The 19,799-nt window shown below is 41.3% G+C and overlaps 1 protein-coding gene across 1 annotated transcript in view; it reads left to right on the plus strand.

Annotated features, from left to right (window-relative positions):
* Window positions 1-19,799, plus strand: part of PTPRT (protein tyrosine phosphatase receptor type T) — a 1,094,059-nt gene that overhangs the window by 933,567 nt on the left and 140,693 nt on the right. The window contains exon 17 of the mRNA XM_060230934.1: window positions 1,542-1,571. Coding sequence (XP_060086917.1) covers window positions 1,542-1,571 — 30 coding nt within the window. The remainder of the gene's footprint in view (window positions 1-1,541; window positions 1,572-19,799) is intronic.

Raw genomic sequence — 19,799 nt, forward strand, 5'->3', positions numbered from 1 at the left:
TATGAGATCTATGTTCCTTTTCTGGGACTTACATAACTAGCAGCTGCAAAGCTCATCAGCAGCAGGGTCAAGCAGAATCCTAGTTGGGATAGAGATGAACTGAAGGGAATATAGTTAGGGGGCAGTTGTCAGTGACTCTCTGCTGACTTTAAAGGAAATGTTGTGCTACTTCTTCTGCAGGTGCAAGGTTACAAAATTATCAGGGCAATTTCAGCTAACTTCTAAGTGATTAAAGTATTTTTATATCCGTCTCCTCTCTTGCTGTGTCCCACCTCTTTCTTGTGCTTCCCCTCGTGCTGGTAGTTGTGTCCAGCCAGAACAAACATCTCACTGTGCTGTCCTCCCCTCTCCCCCATGAGTGTAGCAGTGTCCACTTTTTCAACAGAAGACTGATCTTATCCTGCCTTGCTGAAAATAGAATCATGCTCAGAATTAAGTATCCCCAGGATGTTGTCCTCTAAAATACAAGCAATAAATGACCTTTGAGTATGGCTGTGCATTACTTAGAATACAATCTAGATTTTTTGTTGGAATGTTCCTTTTTATAAAAATATGAATCAATTGATCATTTTAGTAATTTTTTCTTTTATCATTTTTTAAAAGATGTAAGTTGTTTGTTGTATGTTTGTTATTTTCATGCATTATAATTTAAAAGGAAAAGAATTCTAGAAAAACACTGGCTTTGGCAGTTGTGCTGGGACACATATCTGGTTTGTGTATGTCTCCTAGCTGGAACAGTTGGTGGTAACTGACCATAACAACTTGGCACTGCATCAGTGGAATGCCATGCGCTGTTATACAGGATTGTACACAAAATCCTATAGCTGTATCCATCCATGATCTTGTATTTTCTACAAGAACTGAAACCTGTGTAGGGAGTTTTTGGAATATTTCATATCTAAAGTCTGTGTGCAGCTTGCTACCAACAAGTGTTCAGGCATTGTCAAAATCACTGCTAAGCCAATAAATAATTTCAAACTAAAGCATCCATAGGGACATCACTGATGCACAGAACACACTATTTGGAGTTGTACTGTGTGTAAAGTTTGTTTATTGCATTTTATATCCAATCCCAAAAATCGCTTGCAGGAGTAATCCCAGAACTGGAAAATGTAACACATGACTCAACAAATGACCATCACCTCTTCAGCTTTTGCTATTACCATGCCTTGCATATTTGTTATAATATTTTTTTTAAAAAAAATGAGAGATCCTAAGCTTCTTTGCAACAGTAGATAGATACCATTATTGTTTGATGAGGAACTCAAAGCACAGTGAAGTGACTTGCCCAGGACTATGCAATATGTTAGTGGCAGCTGCAGGGATAGAACCCAGGAATTCTTCTTCTAAGTGATCAATTGCCAAACCTTACAGCAGTGCTCAGAATCATAGGTATTAAAAATAAACTGGGTAGTAGAGAGAGCAGTGCAATACTGTGTACATTTCAAAATCAGCACCATTGATATAAAGTCTAATCATGCTTTTTTCCTCTTTCCCCACTTTTGGACATTTTCTTCATCTGGCTGCCCATCAATATTTAGAAGAAATGCATATTCCTACTCCTATTACTTGTAAGTACCTAGCTGGATATGATTTTTCTTGAGCATGCTCATTAGAATTTCATCCTTTTAAAAAAATATTTACCAGTCAGGTTTTTTCATTTGTTTTTGGTTTTTTTTGCCATGTATTGGTCTTTGTTTTTGGAATAGTTTGCATTTTCCTCTATTTTTAACCCCTTGTGATTAGAAGAAAATAGCACTGTCTCACTTTGAATTGTAGTCTGCCCTTTAATCCTCACTTATCCCTTGTAGCCTTGTTGAATAAATCATCTCTGTTGGTATTAGTTAATAGACAGTTAATAATGGTCCAAGCATCATGCTATTGTATTTGTCTTCCACATCTTGACTAAATCAATGCCACTGAAAGGAGATGAGAGCTAGCATGATATAGTGGCTAGAGCGCTGAATTAGGATCTGTCAGATTCAGGTTCGAATCCCCATTCTGCCATGGAAGCTTGATGGGTTATCTGGGGCCAGTCACTGTCTCTAAGCCTGTAATGATAAAATGGAGGTGGGGAGAACAACATTGTAAGTTGCTTTGGGTTCCAAATGGGGAGAAAAGTATATAAACAAATGAAATGCTGAACATCTGACTTCATTGGAGCAACACAAGAGCTAAGACTTTTAAGTCCATTTGGGATAATTACCGTGTTTCCCCTCATTACACAACTGTATTAAATGTGAAGTAATGAGAGTCTCTTCTGAGGCTGGGAAATTTGAACGTAAGAACAGCCCTGCTGGATCAGGCAAGTGGTCACTCTAGTGCAGCATTGTATTTCACCCAGTAGTCCACCACTTTGGACTGTCATCAATAGGAATGGGCACAAACCAGCTCACAAACTAAAGTTTGTGATACATTTTGGTTGGTTCATGCTTCACAAAGTCAAGTTCATGACAGGTCAACAGGCACAAACTTTCCATGAATTTCAAAAGCTGTTCATAGAGGGGGGGGGGGGGGTTGCAGTTCATGGATTCATTTCCAGACATACTGGGTGCGTTCACACACACTAAATAATGTACTTCACAACTGGATTTGTACTGTGTAAGAATAGCAAAATCCACTTGCAAACAGTCACTGTGTGAAAGCACCCACTATCTCCATTCAACCAAGATGTTTACCAGCCTTCAAAGCAAGGGGGGGAGGGTGAAAGTTCTCCTGTGAATTTGGTGTCACTGATTTGTTCCTGAGCCATTCCATAGACTCCTGTAACTGCAGCAATGCAAGCAAAAGAGAACTAATGTCAAACCACAGAATCTCTGCAGTATAGACTGAAGGGAGGGGGATATTTTTTCAAGCCCAGTACAACTAGTTGCCCAGCAGAATCCACTACCACTGTGGCAATGCAAGCTTAAAAGGACTGATAGATCTCAAAGCACAGTGTCACAGCAAATCCAAAGGGGTGTGTGTGCAAGCTCTATGCAAGAAGATGGGAACACAATGGAAGGCAAGCAAAGGGGGAAAGGAACCTTAATGAAACTGAAGAGCAGGGGTTGTTTTGTAGAAAAATAGGTGGTGGAGCTCATCCAGGGATTGTTATGCAGCTGCACCTACTAATCAATGGACAAGGAGGTGAAACTCTCAGAAGGAGGAGGTGGAACTCTCAGAAAGGTTCAGGAGCTGTGCTCCTTTGAGCTCCCACTGAATCCGAGGCCTGTTGAAGAGTCATTTGAAACTGACAAGAGCAGTGGAGAAACCCAAGATGGGGGAGGAGCCTACTGAACCTCTGCCTATCATTTTCCCAGAAAGCACTTTCCTGGGGGCACCTTCTTGTGAGGGGAGGAATGTAACTCGAATCCCATAAGTCTGATCCTCATCAAACTTGTAGAGCAGATAGAGGAGATTCAGCCAAAAATCCCCTGCAAATTTGGTAACTCTAGCGTGTTGGTGCGCTGTTCTACCAGTTCATGAACCTCATAAACTGAACTGGTTCATTTGATGCTTAAAATTTTGTGATGGTCTGTGGTTCATGAATTGGGCATGCAACAGACCAACAACTCTGATGCCCATCTCTAATCATCAAGTTATATTTGGATCAACAAACTGAGAGTCTAGATTGGATCAAACTACAGTGATGAATGCAAAGGCACAATTTCTTCTATGAGTGAAAGACTTCTATGTGCAGAAGGATTTTTTCCATGAGCAGTGAGATGCCCAAGGATTCATCTGCATATTTGGTTCCAACCTGGTATGGGGGTGGGGTGGGATGAGAATCAAACATATTTGAAACCATGGACTCTCTGCTCATTAAACCAAAGGTCCCTAATCTCAGGCATGGAGAGAAAGAGCTGGCTCAATAGGTGCCCAAGATATTGTGCACATTCCCACAGCAACTTAAAAAAAAAAAAGTTTAAACAGCAAGACAGAAGTGAGGGTGGAGGGGAAAGAAAATGACACTAGAAATTTGCAAGGCACTGCTCTCATCTGGCTTGATCTGTTTGTAGGAGGGTTCTTGGTGAGTGTACAGTGCAAATTTTCCTTTTGGCTGCTCAGAGACACTCTTTGTGGCAAGAAAGCTGGGTGATATCATCTAAGATAACATTGAGAAAATGGAATTGCATGGGTTCCATGAACACAGCATTCCCAATGAAGTGCATTGCCAGTATGACATCTCCCTACATGATCCAAGAGTCCCCTAGAATCCCACCATCCTACTATCAACAGCATGGATCAAGATTCAGCCATAGAGCCCTGATCTGGATAGACCAGGCAAACCCAATCTTGTCAGATCTCAGAAGCTAAGCAGGATTGACTCTGGCAAGTACTTGGATGGGAAACCTCCTTGAAATACCAGAGGCAGGAGATGGGAGCAGGCTTTCCTCATGCACCTCTCTAAATATCCTTCAGACCCCCAGTAAGAGTCAGTCACCAGAGGTCTCCATGACTTCCAGGTGTGCACACATACACACACATATAAAAATACAATAGATTCAGCCATAGGGAAACGGCAGCCATGCTATTCCAGTAGTATGGGAATGAACTGCTGTGTGTGCATGAATGGCAGTTACAAGGTGTTTTAGTGAGGAATATCTCCTGCAGACTGAGTGTGGCTGAAGTCTCCTCTCATCAGTAGATGTCATGTATCCTGCACAGAAAATTCTGTACATCACCGTTTCTTATCCAAACACTGAAATACCTAAATGCAAGAGCTGTGTCACGTGGTAATTGCAGCACATGGTTGCTGCCACCTGTGTGTTTGTTTTCATACTAGTCTGGAAATGGATAAACTTCCAACCACTGAGTGATAGAGTGCCAACAGCATTGTTTCAAGCAGCCCTAAAGCATTTTGTTTTCCTCTGTATCTGTTGACTTATGTTTTGCATCTATGCACCTATAGGAATCTATGCAAGACTTTCCTTCATGCTGTCAGCCTTTGTCAATTGTGGCTACTCCTATTGCTTTGCAACTCTAGTTATGGGACAGGAAGAATCCGCTGAAGTTTCTACTATGACATTTTCTTTGAGTTTTGTCTTTGTGTGGGGGAGTAGAAATTGACAGGCTTGTGCCTGCCAAGTGTGAATAGACTTCCTTATTCAGGGACATCCTTATTAAAGATGTAAACATCCCCAATACAAATGAATATGGAAAGTAAACCTGGGACTACATGATGAGATATGGGATATCAGGAAATCCCACTTTAAAAAAAAAGAAAGAAAGAAAGTAAAAACAGACTTTTGGGGGTGGGGTCTGAATAATGTCAGGGCAGTAGCACTGGGGCAAAGTAACCTGTTCCCCTGCATCATCTATGTGGAGGAAGCCCCCCCCCCCTCTGAGTTTATAACTGTTTTTTTTACCTCTGGAAGTGGCAGGAAGCCAGTTCAATGGCCTGCTAGATTACACCTATACATCTGCTAATAGCCCTTGTAGGAAAACCAACTAAGGAATTTGGGGCTAGGAAGTCTCGAAGCAATTCCTGGAGATTTCCCACAACCCATTCCAGAAGGGCTCTCAGGATATAACTGCAACATGGGTGAACCAGGTCAAGGGGGTGGAGAGAATGATGTAAAGTGGGTAGAGATGAGGGGTTAGGAAAATTTCCTTGCAAGGGGAAGTTGCTCCCTCTTTTCCTAGTTATACTGAGCTGGACAGACCTCTTGTTGAGGATGCAAGCAGGCAGCCATCTTTTTCTGAAGGTATCCCATGCAATGAAACATAGATAAGTACCTTGTAACTCTTTAAAATTATTAGTGTCTGCCCTATTTAATATCAGTTAAGGTTAGGGATACCAGATCCAACTTAAGAAATCTCTGGGGACTTTGGGGGTAGAGATGGGAGATTTTGGGGGTGGAGCCAGGAGACTTTCTCATTCCAAATAAATAAACAAAAATACAGCAGCGCAGTTCCTCTGAATACAGTCTTCATTTCATCCTCCTTTTTTTGCCTTTTTTTATCCCCCAGCAGCTGTTAAATGAAAGTGAAAACATACACACACACATTAAATGAAAGTGAGCTCACACACACACATTTACAAGCAGCCAAAATAACCAATTTGCATGCCCACACTTTTGTGATCTCGCTGGGGCAATTGTGTAAATAACTTTACTCACTGGAGTTGCTGAATGTAACAGTCTGCTGCATGTCAACCGACTTAGGGGGTGGAGTTTTCCTCTATCCCATGATCAGGTTCTAGTTAACTTGTTACTATCCTTTAAAAAAAACCCAACTATATCTTTACTGTCCCAAACAGCCTCTGAAATGAATGCAAAAGGAACAGAGGGACTGGGTTCTCTGGCTTCCTCTCTCATACACATTCCTCTCTCCCCACTCCCCCCTGCAGCTTTAGTCTTGCTAAGATTTAAAGGCAAACACCCCCCTTCCAAAACAAGGATTTTGCAAAATCTAATGACATATTGTGGCTGTTGAAGTGGGGCTTCCCCCCCCCCACCAGCCAGCTGGCTGGTGGTGGGGAGGAGCCTGCAAAACCGGGGGGGGGGTCCCCTCACCCAGACTGTCAAGCCTAGTTAGGGTGTGTCTAGACCAGGGAAAGGGGATTGCATTTATGACCAATTTTCTTTTGTAATCTGTTTGCTGATCTAGTTAAGGATGCTTGTAAATATTTTCAATAAATCTTTTTTGACAATGGAGATAGATTCTCAGCCTCTGTAACACCCAGATCCCCCATCGTCTTGGACATAGTAGTTCGGGGGGGGGGGGGCAAGTTGGGAGAAAAGCAGTCTGTGTGCACATGGCTATTTCTTCATCAAAGGCGCAAATTTGTAATCAGTCTCTATAATAACCAGGCTCTAGGTTGGGAAGGGGAGCTAGGAGGAAACCCCTCCAGGAGTTGGCAGTGCCAAGGAGTGATGGGCAGAACAAGGTCTGCAAGTCAAAGCAGGCCTGTTCCATCACCAGCTCTCCACTTTTTATATTTGCTTCATAAGGGAAATACATATCCCATGGTCTGTCTGTCTGTCTCTCTCTGTTTCTCTCTCACTTTTAGTGTGGACATTTTGACACCCACCCACCTCAGTACTGTAATATAATGTCAGCATATTCACCCAGATACCTTTAATTTTAAAAAGTTGTAGAATCATAGAGCTGAAAGGGAACTTCAGGGTCATCTAGTTCAACCCCCTGCACAATGCAGGAAACTCACAAATACCTCCCCCTAAATCCACAGGATCTTCATCGCTGTCAGATGGCCTTCTAGCCTCTGTTTAAAAACCTCCAAGAAAGAAGAGCCCACCACCTCCCAAGGAAGCCTGTTCCACTGAGGAATTGCTCTGTCAGGAAGTTCTTCCTAATGCTGAGCTGGAAACTCTTTTGATTTAATTTCAATCCATTGTTTCTGGTCCTACCTTCTGGGGCTACAGAAAACAATTCCACACCATCCTCTATATGACAGCCCTTCAAGTACTTGAAGATAGTGATTATATCATCTCTCAGCCGCCTCCTCTCTTAAATTCTTCAGGCCGTATCTAGTTTGACTCTTGCATTTATAAAACTAACTGTGCAATCTAAAACAGGGTTACACATTTGTAAGCCCATTTACTTCATTGGTTTTAGTAACTATGTTTGGGATTGTCCTGTAAAGGCACATATCATTTCAGAGGCAAGTACCAGGGCTTTTTTGGCTTTGTTTTTTAAGCAGAAACACACAGGAATGCGGTTTCATCTGGCTTGACATCAGAGTATGTGGCCTAATATTCAAATGAGTTCCTGCTGGGCTTTTTCTACCAAAAAAATTGTTTCTGTCTATCTAATTTACTATTTAACATGTAGCATAGCTAGGTTTTTTTTTTTTTTAGCAGAAATGCACAGGAACTCAGTTCCAGCTGTCTTGGTGTCAGGAGGTGTGGCCTACTATGCAAATGAGTTCTAAAAAAAACCCTGGCAAGAACTATGTTTTAAGTGGCATAGGCATTGTGCTTCTTATTGGATTGTAATATTTAGCAAGAAACAGCCCAAATGTGCCATGTGGTTAAGTTAAGAATGAATCATAAATGTATTTGTTTAGCATCATTTCTTTATTTCATGCCATTAGAATCTCTAATAACTGTAATCCAGCTTTAAAACAGTATTTGCATTTAGCAGACAATTGCTATAATATTTTATGTATATTGGATTATTTTTTCTTGATAGTGCATTCATAAAAGTCTTATGGTTTTCAAATTAGTGAAAGGCAGGAATATATATGCCCCATCCTCTTCCTTTGCTGATTGGATTAATTTTGCTGTGGCCTGAAAATTGATAGTCGCTTTGGTGAAGTTTGTTCAAGAGAGTCATGCTCATCCACAATGTGCACTCTCACACACACACACACAGAAAGACAAAAGCCTATATAGCATCATAAGAGAAATAGAAGCATGGAGTGCTTATCAGGGTTTTTAGGAGAAAACATTAACATAATCTTATAGTGTTTCTTGTACACCAGAATGACTATTAAAAAAAATGCCAACAAAATTTGAGAATTGGTCTGAGATTAACGCTGGGCCAGAGGGGTTTTGATGACATATATGTAAGTAAATTAATTTGTTGTAGTGGCCATTATAAAAGCAGTGCAATAAAATATATATTCTATCAATATATCACATCAAGAGCTGCAGATATCTACTTTGTTGGTGCAGTGGATTAAGTTTACCCTAACCCAGCAATTCCCAATGCAAAGCATTTTCCAAGGAAGGAAAGAGCAGAATATGTGAATATAATTCTGTTTGGGGAAAGAAAATCTCCTTGGTAGTCTGCTTCATATCTCTGGGCCCCCTCCCCCCAAAGAATTCATAGTCTCATGTCCTTCTGCCAACAACCAGACTCTCAGATCCTCTATAATTAACTCATGATGCAATCCAACCAATTTGCTGTTTTGCCTGGCTGCAAATATTCAGATGTTTCCTAAGCTATTGTGTTACACAAAGGTAAAGGCTGTGGGCACCTGCTCATAAATCTACATCCCTTGAAGTGGCTCTTTCCAGTCCAGGAGCCCTGATATTTGTCTTTTGAGCTATAGCTGTGACTTTGTAACAGAATACATCCAAGCAAGCAGCCATGTTGGTCTGAAGCAGTTGAACAAAGCAGGAGTCAAGTGGCACCTTTAAGACCAACCAATTTTTATTTAGAACGTAAGCTTTCATATGCTCTTAAGCACACTTCATCAGACGAGGAATCCAGCACAGTGAGCAAAGCCATACGTAGCTGAGCAGAGCTGTACATAGCTGGTAGGCAGTGGCCCAGAATGCAACATGATACAGATTTAAGAACCAATGACAGTGAAGTAAAATTATCTGGTAGGCAGTGGTTTAGAATGTAAAATGGTACAATGACAGAATAGTGAAATTAACAAATTGAGCAAACCTTTGATCTGAGTAGCATGAGTTTTGTTGCTTTCGCATGCTCATGCTACTCAGATCAAAGGTTTGCTCAATTTGTTAATTTTACTATTCTGTCATTGTACCATTTTACATTCTAAACCACTGCCTACCAGATAATTTTACTTCACTGTCATTGGTTCTTAAATCTGTACCATGTTGCATTCTGGGCCACTGCCTACCAGCTATGTATGGCTCTGCTCAGCTATGTATGGCTTTGCTCACTGTGCTGAATTCCTTGTCTGATGAAGTGTGCTTAAGAGCACACGAAAGCTTATGCTCTAAATAAAAATTGGTTGGTCTTAAAGGTGCAACTTGACTCCTGCTTTGTAACAGAATGTAATGCTCTGTTGAGAGGTGAATGCCAGTTTCCTATTTTTATGTTAGGCTTGCTAATTCAGAGGCTTCTTACTGTCTGCAATCTAATGTGCATTTCCATTCTCTTCTGCCTCTAAAGAAAGCTCTGAGGGTAGACCACAGAAGTTTACTAAAACAGTTCCTATGATCACCTTTACCTTCCTGGTTCAGATCCCAGAATCCTAAACATCCAAAGAACTGAAAATAGAGCTCTGCTTCAGGAACTCATATTTCCTGTATTCAGTCATCTTCTGCAGTGCCCCATGCCACACAGAAGCTGTTCCTGAAGACCGGGGGACAGCAGTATAAGAGGCTACAACTTGAGTAAGCAATCTGCAAAAGATCTGTCCTTTGCCGAGCAGAAGTGCTTTCCACTTGTGCTACTTTAGAGTCTAATCTAACCCATTCTCCTCTGAGCTAGCTGTAATCATTACTAACCCCAAGAGAAGTCCCCAGCCACTGTTTGTAATTTATACATGGTAAAGTTAACAGTTAGTGTAAACAATTGGTGTTGTGTAGGAAATACATTTTATTCCCACTGCAGTCTTATGCATAAGGTAATAGACAGAACCATTTTTAAAAGAACTGATACACATGGAATTATTGGGATAAATTTATACCAGCAATTTGGAAAAAGGACACCAGTTACATGCGGAATCGATTTCCATTTTCTGTAGGCCAGATGAAAGTAAAACATCCATTCTCATGATATCTTGTAGGATACAATCTGGAAAGTTCTGCTACTGTACCATGGTTTGTACATTTTTTGCAAGGGCTGGCACAGGATTCTCGTTTCAAAACCGTACAAATTGAATGTAATTCTATTTATTAGAAGAGTGGCTGTGACGGTAATGAATGGGTTAATAAGAAAACTAAGGACGCATAGAGCCTGCGTCAGATGATCTGAGGGTGGGGGCCGGAGTGCTCAGAACTCTCAGGAAGAGTGATTGACAGTTAACGGCTGAGGGCAGTCAGTGAAAAACAGTCTGAGGGAGACAGCTGAGGAGAGCAGTTGGTTTTTCAGAAGGAGCTGAGACAGGAACTGAGGAGAGTCTTCAAAGGAAGCAAAGCTCACTGCTAGCTCTATAGAGACAGCCAAGGGGCTTAGTGTGACAGAAGGAGAGTCACAGTGAAAGACCTGAGAGGTCATAGAACCATATACACTTCTCTTAAGAACTAAAGAGGTGGATGAGGGAAAAGATGTGGGTCTAGAAAAGTCTGAAGGGCTGGGAGTAGAGAAACCAGTCGGCTCAAGAGAGACCAGGCACATTACGCCCAAGAGGCCAACCTAGAATAGTGTTGGAGAGTGAATATATGAACTGTGTACCCTGAGGGAGACCTAAGTAATATCTGTATTATAAGCGTGAACTATTGAGCAACTGTTAACTATCTGAGATACAATATAGCCCATGTAAATATCTCCCATTCCCCAGTTGGAGGCTGTTGGTGTAATGAATCTATGTAAACCCAGTCTGACAGCTATGTTTTGACAGCTGGTGATCTAGCAGGCATGCTAGGTCACAATGACCTTATCAGCAGGCCGGTTTGAGCCGGCAGAAGCCAAGAGAAGAAACCTGCTGAGTCAGCATGACAGTGCACAGCCAGGATTGGCTAGTAGAACTATAAGAAGACTGTGTGTGGAACACACAGGTCTCTCTCTGAGAGTTGGTGTGTAGGCGGAGCATTTTGTCTGTTGGAGTAAGATATTGGACTGCACTAGTGAGCACTTATTGTATATATCTGTAAATACACTATTTTGGCACTAGTTGCAGGTGTCTGGCTGATTTCTTTCCTGAAGCCCTGTGTCGGGCAGGTCACCAAGCTCACTCTGCTAACTCCCGCACCAACAGAGGCTGTGTGTGTAAATAAAGTTCTGTGGTTTACTTTTAAGTTCTCTGGTGCCTGTATATTGGGAATAACCATCAAAGCTGCTGTGGTCCCCTAACTATTGAGATCTATATCCATCTGAAAACAAAACAAAACCCCCGAAGAGACTAGTATTGAGAAATCCATATTATACCCACCCCTTCTGTTCAGTAGTCATGAGGTAAAATTTAAAAGGAAGAACTGCGGCTGAAGAGGGGCTGGGGTCGCCATAAGCCGCTTATAGAAGCGAACAAGACAAACAGCAGGCAAGCTGTTATAATTTGGTTGCCAGCATTGGGATTTCGAAGAAAAACCCAAAAATAAGTGTCACTTTGACACACAGAAAGTAAAGGGACACTGCAGTAAAGGAATTAAGACAGTTTTTAGAAAAATTCCTGTCAGAAATGGCATCTCCTAAGAGAACTACCACAGCCACTGGGGATGGACAGGCACAGGAAGAGATTCCTGAGGAATATCCTAGTCAAAGCATGGAGGCTAAGAAAATACAGTTGGAATTGGCCAGAATAGAATCAGAAAAAGAAATTCAAATGGCCAAAATTCAAGCAGAACACAGAGAAAGAGAAGCGGAAAGAGAAGTGTATATGGTTCTGTGACCTCTCAGGTCTTTCACTGTGACTCTCCTTCTGTCACACTAAGCCCCTTGGCTGTCTCTATAGAGCTAGCAGTGAGCTTTGCTTCCCTCGAAGACTCTCCTCAGCTCCTGTCTCAGCTCCTTCTGAAAAACCAACTGCTCTCCTCAGCAGTCTCCCTCAGACTGTTTTTCACTGACTGCCCTCAGCCGTTAACTGTCAATCACTCTTCCTGAGAGTTCTGAGCACTCTGGCCCCCACCCTCAGATCATCTGATGCAGGCTCTATGCGTCCTTAGTTTTCTTATTAACCCATTCATTACCGTCACAGTGGCATTCTGTTCCATCAATTTCTGGGCTAACAACAGCCCTATGTTTTATACAAGAGACCAGGACAGACACCTTAAGAGATTGGGCCTATCCTCTCTGAGGGCCAACATGAAGTATTCTTCCTTTCAAATCAGCCACCTTCATTGTCATCTTGTCTTTTCTCCCTACTCCATCCATTTGTGTTGCCATCAGGTTACTATCCTGGATTGACACTTAGGTTAAAGGGAAAGGGAAGGTTGATTGTCACCAATGTCCTCCTTCTACACTGTTCTTTTGGATCAGTTGTAGGGATGTGCACTTCAAAAAATATATATATAATTTTGTCATGCTTCTCCACCCAAGGCATCAGGAGTAAGAAAAGAGGAAAGGAAAGAAAGGTAGCCAGCTTTGAACTTACTGTGCCAGCATTATTCCTACTGAAAACTTTTCTCTGCTACCAGCACTGATAGTAGCACAATTCATTCCCCAAAGTCAAAAATGGTGGATAAGCTGGTGAGTTCCTGGACTCTCATAAAGTATGGCTGTTGCATCAGCCATTTTCTCCCCCATCACTGTAGACTTTTTAAAATCAGCACTTGAATAGTGTTATATTGATGTAACAGCATAGCAAAACGTGTGCCAGGCTCTTTGAATCATCAGCTTTCATTCTTTTTGACGTAAGGCTCTGGCTCCTTCTATTACAGTTATATAAAGACAAAGGCATATCTCCACAATGGAAAGAGACAGAGACTTACTTTAAGAAAGAAAAAGAAAAAATGAAGCTGGTACACATATTGCTATACTATCAAATCAATATCATACTATTCAGTTGCCGATTTTTTAAAAAGCCCCTCCCCAGTGGCCGAAGAGCAAAAGGTCACTATTACAGCTAAGCCTCATGGGAGGGTAGGAGCTCTTTGGCCCATCTGCCATTTTTGGCTGTGGGGCAAGCTCTGCTGAATCCAGGGCTAGAGACAGCGAGAAGCCTCAAGTGGGGACAATAATAGCATGTTCAGCTTTTTCTCCTTTAAAATGTAAAGGTCTCCCAGAGCATAAGCTATCAATTGGCATCCTTCTTGCTGAAAAAGAGCTTTTCCCCATAAGGGTTGCTTCTGTTTCCCTCCCTATTTCCATGCCTCCCCGGAACATTCTCAAGATTCTGGGAGAGATTTTTTTTTCCTCCTGGACTTTTGGGAGTGCTTTGCTTCAGGTGTCCCTCAGCCAACCCAAAGCAACTAATTTGGGGTATACTTCAACTGAGGTACATCCAAAGAAATAGGCTTAGTCTCTTGTAGGGGTGTACTGAAAATATACTCTATGTTAGCATTTTGGCTTTGTCCTGGTATATTTGAATAAAAGTAAACAGTCTCAGAATTCTGGGAGTTATGAAAAGAACTTTGGGAGTCATTCTCCTCAGTTATCTTTTAGTATTCTTTTATTTGATGAAAGGGAAGAAGGTATGCATCTGTTGTGACTTTCTTCTATGGCAGACTTAGTGGCTTGGTAGCCATTCTCCAACTGTTGGGAGAACCAGTGGCTACAATATAGGCCTGCATGACTGGTATTCAGTTCAAATGATGACCCTCCCCAATCTAAAATAACAAAAAAAAAAAACCTGTTGAAAACACAAGTTGAAAATTGATATGAAATTGTTTGCAGTATACACTCGTAGTCTCCCTCCTTTCTAGGAGTAGACTTTAAGGTCTCAGCATTAAGGATCAGGTCCACTCCACTACCTGTGCTTTGGATCCAACTGTATATAATTTTTATTATGCTGTTCCTTGGTGGAATTTAGGGTGTCATATTTGACCCCATTCTACTGTAAGCCAAAATGCCCTCAAAACAAGGATGGGGAATTCTCAGGTGGGCACCTGACTCACTCAGGATCTTTTACCTGTGTATACAGGATTCCACATCCAGAAAGTAACACTTAAAATATTAGGGACTCTAATTAAGTAAAACCATTAAAATTTATTAAGAAAAATATAGTCTCCCATACAAGATAAAATACTCATAAAATCACACATTCAGTCCTAGGAAACATAGATAGAAAGATAGGGGAACACATGGATAGACAAACAGGGTGATATTTACCTATCATAGTCTTCAAGGAAGGCTCCAACAGCGACAAGTGAGGAAGTGGGAGGAGAGACCCGAAACTGATCAGGAATCGGGGATGGCTCTATGCAGCGGAAATGGGATACTGATAAAAGCACACCTGTGGGTAGCTAGTCTACAGATTATAAGGACTCTCTTGAGCCCTTAGGGGATGGGAGGTATGAGGGAGAAGGAAGGTGGTCAGCTAATGCATGACCTCCCAAAAGGGGAGGTTTCGCAGTGACCATAAGGGCTGGACTACTGCGACAACCAATAGAAAGTTCATTGGTGGCACCTAATCGGGTGCTTGCTCTTGACCAATGGACTGGCTTGGATCCTGGATACCTGAGTGAACTTCCAGGTTGAAATGGACCAAGCAGATGACCATTGGGGAGAAGAATAGAGGAGATTGTTGGGTGGGGAGATACTTAGGGCTATTAGACTTATCTAAAAGGGTGACAATAGAGAGTCAAATCATGGCCTAGGTAACACCCAGTTTACACAAAGGAACTTGGCTCTGGCTGAAGATGGTCTTCTTCTTCTTCTTCTTCTTTGGTCTTCTCCTTGGTATTAGTCTTTGTCTTGAGTTCTGTTAGACAAAGAAAGTGGCGGTTGGATGATTAACCACTTCTGGGGTGGGTAGGTTGCTTGCAGGCACAGGTGACGTCTGGTGTGTACGTGAGCCATTCGCTTCACTGGAATGGAGTCAAGCCTGGTAGGAAGATGGCTGCGGGTGGTGTTAGCCCTCCACGGTGGATTCCATGGTCAGTGTTTCAAAACCATTCGCCTGGATAGCTCCTGGCAGTGCAGTCTCTTCCGCTCCATAGCTGGGATGGACATCATACGGAACGACGGGAAGCCTTCCGTTCTCCTGGTGGACACTCTTGTACCAGTTTTGAGTGCCTTTGTAGCGTTATGGCTGCTTGTACTGCATAAGTCCCTTTTGCCCCTGGATAGGTTTACTCACACTCTCTGGCCAGACGTGTGTATGTCACTTCTCCAGGTGCTCTGGCAACCAAGCTGGTAATTACAATGTTCTGTAAGGGGGGTTTTCCTCACACTACATGTTAGGTTAAGCTAAGATTGAAATCACACACTGTGCTCTGCAGTGTAGATTTCAGCCCCACTCTATGATCCAAACCCTATATCCAAATCCCATACCACTACACTATATAGGTTCAGAATATGAGCCCCAACTTTGAAAGATATTCTTGTTGTTTAGATCATCACATCCTAGAACAAAAGAAAGGAAATTAGAAGACCCTGTTTTTGTTGACTCTATAGTCATTCACAATATCTGATCCATTTGATAAATATGCGAAATCTTAGTAGTTGCAAGACAGTTCAAGAGTTTATATTTTAGGATGATCTGTTGGGTTAAACTGGTCTGTTACCAATGCATGTGTTGACTGAAATCCAGTCCTCCTTAAATGCCAGTTTAAATGCCAGTCAGGCTTTAGAAAGGGCTTTTTCCTTGGTGCCTTGAAAGCATTTTGCTAATTTTTGTCCTCACAATTTTTTTCATTCTTGGACAAGTGAAAGTAAAATATCTACTGATTCTTTGGTATTGACATTTTGCTGTTTCAAATGTGTCAGTACACAGGGCTTTTTTTGTAGAAAAAACCCAGCAGAAACTCAATGGTATATTAGGCCACACCCCCTGACATCACCATTGTTTTACACAGGCTTTTTTTGTAGAAAAAGCCCCACAAGAACTATTAGGTCACACCCCGAACACCAAGTCAGCCGAAACTGCGTTCCTGTGCGTTTCTGCTAAAAAAAAAAAGAAAAGAAAAGCCCTGTCCATACATATTATCTTGCATTCTTTTTTAAGGAATCCATTCATTCATTGTTTCTTCATGTACCTTTTCATTTGCATACTGAGCAAAACACAAATGCTTCTTTCCAGTGTTTGATAACTTGACTGGTGAGTTCCTGCCACTTTTACATTTCCTACAGTCCTGTAATCCACAAGGGACTGACACTAATATGATGAAAGCCGTTTTCCTTAGATGTTCCAATAGTTGTGCTTATGGATAGCTGGTCAGAGAGGAGATCAGGAGCTGTCAGTGATATGGCTTGTCAGCAATTCAGATATAGCATTTCAAATGCCTTATTTGTGGGAGGGAAGCATTTTTCAAATAAATGCTTCTGTCATTCAGAAGACAGCTCAACACTTCAGCAAGCTATCTTCTGTATTGGATCAAGCTCCGGAGGAGATGAATATTTTAACCTTTGTGTTGGTTTAACCTTTTTTCTTTCTTCTTAGCAGGGCTTTTGTGGGTTAGATTCAATATTTATGGGAACATGGCAAATTTACAAAAAGAATATTTGTGACCTTCCATTTTCTAGTCTTCTACATTCATTCAAAAACTACTCCTTAATGCTCAGGAACCCCTAAATCATCCCCGTGTACCCTCACGATTGCAGAAAGCTTTCTGAATGCATTAAAAGTATTAGCTCACTCTGTGTAATCTGCCTTGAGCCCCAGTGAGAAAAATGGACATAAATAACATAAAATAAATAAGTGTAATTTCTACAAATTCACTTTTCTTTCTATATACCACCCCCACCCCCGGTGCCAAATCCCATTGATGTTTCAGAGGTTTTTCTAGTTCTCAGGATTGGCTTGGGGAGTAGGAATTCAGGGGAATTCAAAGAAAAGTTACATGATCCAACCATTGTGCTTCAACACTGTTAGAAGCTAAAATTGCTCACCCATCGGTGAAGTTTGTTTGTTTTCTTCTAGGGACATGGAAGAGGAAGAGAGCCTAAAAAACCGATAACTACTGAGTTCAGAGTCAGTAATGGAATAATCAATCTTTTAAAAAAGTTTCAGCCTTTCCTTGTTTTGTTTTTACCCCTTGTTATTATAACTTCACATGTTGGATAATTAATTCTTACCCAAGTTCAGAGGAACCATGTTTGGGGTGTTCTGGCTTACTTTCAGCCTGGAAAATTGGAACAGAACTAAAAGAGGTGAAGGTGTTTCAAAGATTTCGGAAGTATGCACACTTTTTCCAAAATCTTTAAACACATGTGCCCTGAATATGAATTTTAAAAAGATAACAAAAACAAACCCTTCAAAACTGAAAATGTGTAGTGTTGTGAAACAATGCAGATCATAAAGAAGGGTCTGTTGCACAACTTTTTTCTGTGCATATTTCTTTGCTTCCTCGCTCTCCATCGGTTCTCATTGGTGTTGGCAAACCAGTTGCCACTTAAGTTGGTTTATGAGCTAGGTGAAGGATGCTGACCCTTTTCTATATCTTTCAGTTTCAACATCCAAGTCCAGGACAAGGTTTTGGGTTCTCTTGTGTCCTCTATAGGGTTAAAGGGATCACTTGGAATTGCTTTGCTGCAGATGTGTCTTTGAAGCCCGAGTGTTCCATTCTGCATGGGCCATTCAAAATAAAAACTGTATTGTTCATTCCCAGAAAAGCAAAGTAAGCTTGCCAGATCTAGTCCTTTGTCCATTATCATCATTTTGAAGAAATCAAAGCATAAGGGCATCCAGCCATTTGTTGCCAGAAATAATTTAAGCTGAATTTAATAAGCAGTTCCTACCTTTGTTTACAAACCTTTATAAAGCAGCAATAACAATTCACCCCAGCAGTCTGGAGTGCTCATTACTGAGGACGTATTCATTTTAGATTAGCATTTCCCACTGAGAAGTCTGCAGAACTCCTGGTGCCCAAGCAATTCATGTAGCCCTGTTCTATTAGCAAATCAGGAAGGCTACCCTTAATGAGTCCAGAGCATTCAGTTTAGAAATTCTGCAATTGTTGTTATATTAAGGTGTGATGATATAGCAAACCAAAAGTGATAGGCTCGTTTGTTTGTTTTGTTTTTTACATTATGTATGGTCCATCTTTCTCACATGGACTCCAGGCAATTACACATAGTAAGTCAGTACAGTCAATGAAATGGGAAATTCAATAACTAATGCATTACGATATTAGAAGACTGGAATCACCAGGGGGGGGGGGGGACTCAGAACACCAGTGCATGTGGTTGAATCTGCATCCATTTTCCCTTCAGAACAACCATAGCCACAGCCAACCAAAGATTGTACTTGAGTACATTGTTCTGGGACTGCTTTCCATTGAAGTCAGTAGGCTCTACTTCAGAGTAAACATTTTATGACTTATACAGTGCCCTCAATATGCATGATGCTATAAGAAAACAGTCCCTTCTCTCTTAATCTAAAATTTGACATAAAGTAGAAAACAAAGGGAAGGAAAAGTGGTAGAAGTGGAAATAGGAAGAATATGTATTCATGGAAATGATAGGGGATGCAGGAAATATGAAAAGGCTTCAGTGAAGTTCTGACATAGGATCTGAAGGAAGTGAGAGTGGTGGCATCACTCTGGCATGCTGAAAAACAGTTCTGGGCATAAGGGACCACAAAGGAGAAAGTCCAGAGACATTTGAGGAAGAAGGAAGACTTTTGGATGATTCAGGGTACTAATAATAATAATAATAATAATAAATTTTTATTTATACCCCACCCTCCCTGCCGAAGCAGGCTCAGGGTGGCTTACAGGGCATGGTGCATACCATGATATTAGAGCTAGAGAAGCAGAGGTCAGAGGCATTGGTGCTCTGGGATAGGAGAATAAAGAGATAAGGAAAGGACACTGTCACAAAGAGCTTTGAAGGTAAGGATGGTTGGTTTATGCTGGGTCTGAAAGTATACAAGAAAACAGTATAAGGATTTAAGGAGGGATAGTACATAGTGACAAGGGAGGTGAATGTTTTTTATGGCAGAGTACTAGGTGGCTGAAAGCAGACAAGCAGAAAGGAGAAGGCTGAAAAGACAAGGTGAGAGATTGTGAGCTAGTGTGTGAAGAAAAAGGTCTGCAAGTTTTGAAGTGTAAAATATGACTGGTGAACTATAAGGAATGAAAGAGAGAAAGCAGGGACAAAAACAAACCTGTGCTTTTATTTTGGGGCGGATGCTGAAAAGCGTATGAGCAAAGGAAGGTTTAGGCAAAAAGATGCAACATTCAGTTTTGACCATATTAAGTTTGAGGTTACAGTGAGTCATATATAGATACACACATGATGAACAGTGTGTATGAAGACTGATGATGCACTGTCTGCTTTTGATGATGCATGATGGGAAATAATGATTACAGACTTGGGTTTCTTTTACTAACTAGCTGGCTTTTCATGAAGGAGGGTACTCAGATGCAGATTGTACCCATGCCTTATAA

The sequence above is a fragment of the Heteronotia binoei genome, chromosome 2 (genome assembly GCF_032191835.1).
Source record: "Heteronotia binoei isolate CCM8104 ecotype False Entrance Well chromosome 2, APGP_CSIRO_Hbin_v1, whole genome shotgun sequence".
NCBI lineage: Eukaryota > Metazoa > Chordata > Lepidosauria > Squamata > Gekkonidae > Heteronotia > Heteronotia binoei.